Source organism: Seriola lalandi, unplaced genomic scaffold, assembly GCF_002814215.2.
Source record: "Seriola lalandi dorsalis isolate HSWRI2012SDOR001 ecotype SW California unplaced genomic scaffold, Sedor1 jcf7180002054694, whole genome shotgun sequence".
In the NCBI taxonomy this organism is placed as follows: Eukaryota; Metazoa; Chordata; class Actinopteri; order Carangiformes; family Carangidae; genus Seriola; species Seriola lalandi.
Genome location: NW_019525247.1, coordinates 1,328,614 through 1,330,914, shown reverse-complemented (window position 1 = coordinate 1,330,914; position 2,301 = coordinate 1,328,614). Strand labels below are relative to the sequence as shown.

At 43.4% G+C, this 2,301-nt stretch overlaps 1 protein-coding gene across 2 annotated transcripts in view; it reads right to left on the bottom strand.

Moving 5' to 3' along the window:
- The window catches only part of pde5ab (phosphodiesterase 5A, cGMP-specific, b), a 60,010-nt gene that overhangs the window by 34,125 nt on the left and 23,584 nt on the right, over positions 1-2,301 (bottom strand). For both annotated transcript variants that reach the window (XM_023423815.2, XM_023423816.2), the window contains exon 8: positions 1,783-1,850. In XM_023423815.2, the coding sequence (XP_023279583.1) occupies positions 1,783-1,850 (68 nt within the window). The remainder of the gene's footprint in view (positions 1-1,782; positions 1,851-2,301) is intronic.

Genomic DNA, 2,301 nt, shown 5'->3' with positions numbered 1-2,301 from the left:
GGCACCGAGGTGTTGGGTCTTGGGGGGAAGGGTTTTATTTAATGCTTAAATTTGAAACATTAAAGCTTACAGCAATGAGACTAGATGAGACGACTCTTTACTTCAGTGTTTCTGTAGCGCAGCTCCATGTTGCCTTCAGGGGAAAAGGACATCAGAGTGTTGTCTATAAAATGTCACCAAAATGGGTTTTACTGCAGTGTTTGCGACACAAGACGCTGATTCACTCGTGGAGGCCACAGAATCGACACGGACCACCACTTAAAATCTTATTTCATTGTAGAGCTGCAGGCAGCACATTGAGTCACTCAGCCTCTCCTCGCTCACATTAACACACTGACAACAGATACGTCTGTCACAGTTTGACTGGCTGTAGAGCGCTGAGAGAACTCGAGACCTCGTCTGGCTCTTCCCCGGCCCTCTCCGCACTGATATAGAGCTTTTTCTAGTCTAGTCATTCACCCATTCACTCACACATTCATTCATCACACCCATAAACACACTCATACACTGATGGAGCGTGTATGGAAAGTAGTGGAACTGTGTATTTGTCACAAATTACTATGCAACTGCAATATTTGCAGTGGAACTCCTCATATACAGTATTATCCAATTCAATTATTCAATAATTCATTTAAGAAATTTGCTAAAACAATATTCAGCTAGCTCGATACCAGCTGAGGTGGTTAATTTACACCTTTGCCCCATGCTGCACAATATGATAATATGTGACATCTTGTTTGTGTTTGTTTTTTTAACCTTTTACTTTTTACAACATTTTGCAAGAGGAGCAAAATATCAGCAAGAGCAAAAAAAGCCCCATAGCTCTGGATTCATACCTTCTCCTAGTGCACAACTTCCACTGTGTCTATTGTATGAACAAGTGTTTTCAAATGAAGCTTTGAGCCTCTTTCTTGTTTTGGAAACTGGGAAACTAATGATAATGAGATTCCAAGTGTCCAGTTCAATCTAACCTGTTATTTGGCATCACTGAAAAGCTTTCTTAATGACATAACACAAACACGCTGCATGATATAAATAGAGTAAAAAGATGTGTCTCAGGCTGCCGAGGTGGAGCCTCAAAAGTACAGTACAACACACAAACACACAGGTGATATGAACGTTAACATCTTCTGGCTAAAACAGACTAGATAAAATATAGCTGTCACAATTAATGAGAGCGCATGTTGACCTCCGAACAACTGTGTCTGTGCGTGATAGACAATTGTTAGATTCTCCTGGAAAGGTCTCGGACTGCCTCCAAGAAAGGGCCCCGCTTCATCATGATAAACAGGTTGTGATTGAGGAGCTGTCAAATCGACCCTAATGACAGTGTATCAGGCCAAAGGAGCCCGGCTAATGAGAACAAGATCCAATGTCTGGGAATTTGGCAGGTGAAGGAGGTGGATTACCTCAAAAAGATCCCGAGGGGCAGTAAACCAGCTCGGCAGAAGTATTGGACTGAGCCGCTCTGCCTTGTCTTTTCTATTTAAATTCAAAGTGACTGAATGGGCACAATAAGACTTTCTTTCCTGCCAAAACACTGTCTTATATCTCTCTTTTTTCCTGTTCCTTCTTACATGTGATGATAATGAAGCCTTGTGCTAGTGCCCATTACACAAACGTCATCTCAGGGGCTCCGAGGGAGAGGAAAGGGGTAGTTTGCAAAATGCGAGGAAACATTAGCACTAATAACCGGTGGAAATAGCCGGAGCACGCCTCAAGTTCAATCTGCAGGACTTTTAATTTAATAACAGGCTTCAGTTGAGAGGGGGAACGCCTTACCTTTTGGGAGCGTCTAGGACTTCACCCAGCTCCTCGTATTCCATGTGAAAGACACTGGAGAAGGAGTTCTGCAAAAAGAATAAAAGTAGGTTTATTTGTTTGGGATATTACAGACTGAGAGATGTGGGGAGGAATGGATGGGGGTGACATGCGCTTAGCAACATGTCATTAGGAACATGAATACATGAATACATACAGGGTCTTGGTTCTGTCTAGAGAAAGATATTCCACGCTTGGCGGCAGGTCCGCCGCCCTGTGTTGTTTTTTTCGGCCGTATCAATTTCCTCATTCCCTCCAATTAAGCCATTACAACTAAACCCAGTTAAGCAGCAAGACCCTGCACACTGCCTGAAACATGTCTCCCAGCATGAGAAAGGGAGCGTTGATCTATTACCTATCCAGCCTCGCCAGAGCGAGAGTTTATTTCCACATTCCAGTGCTCTTTTCCTCTTTCCCCCTTATAGGGACTTGTTTTCTCTCAACCTGCACTCCCGGCCTCACAAAGGATCCTTTTTCCAT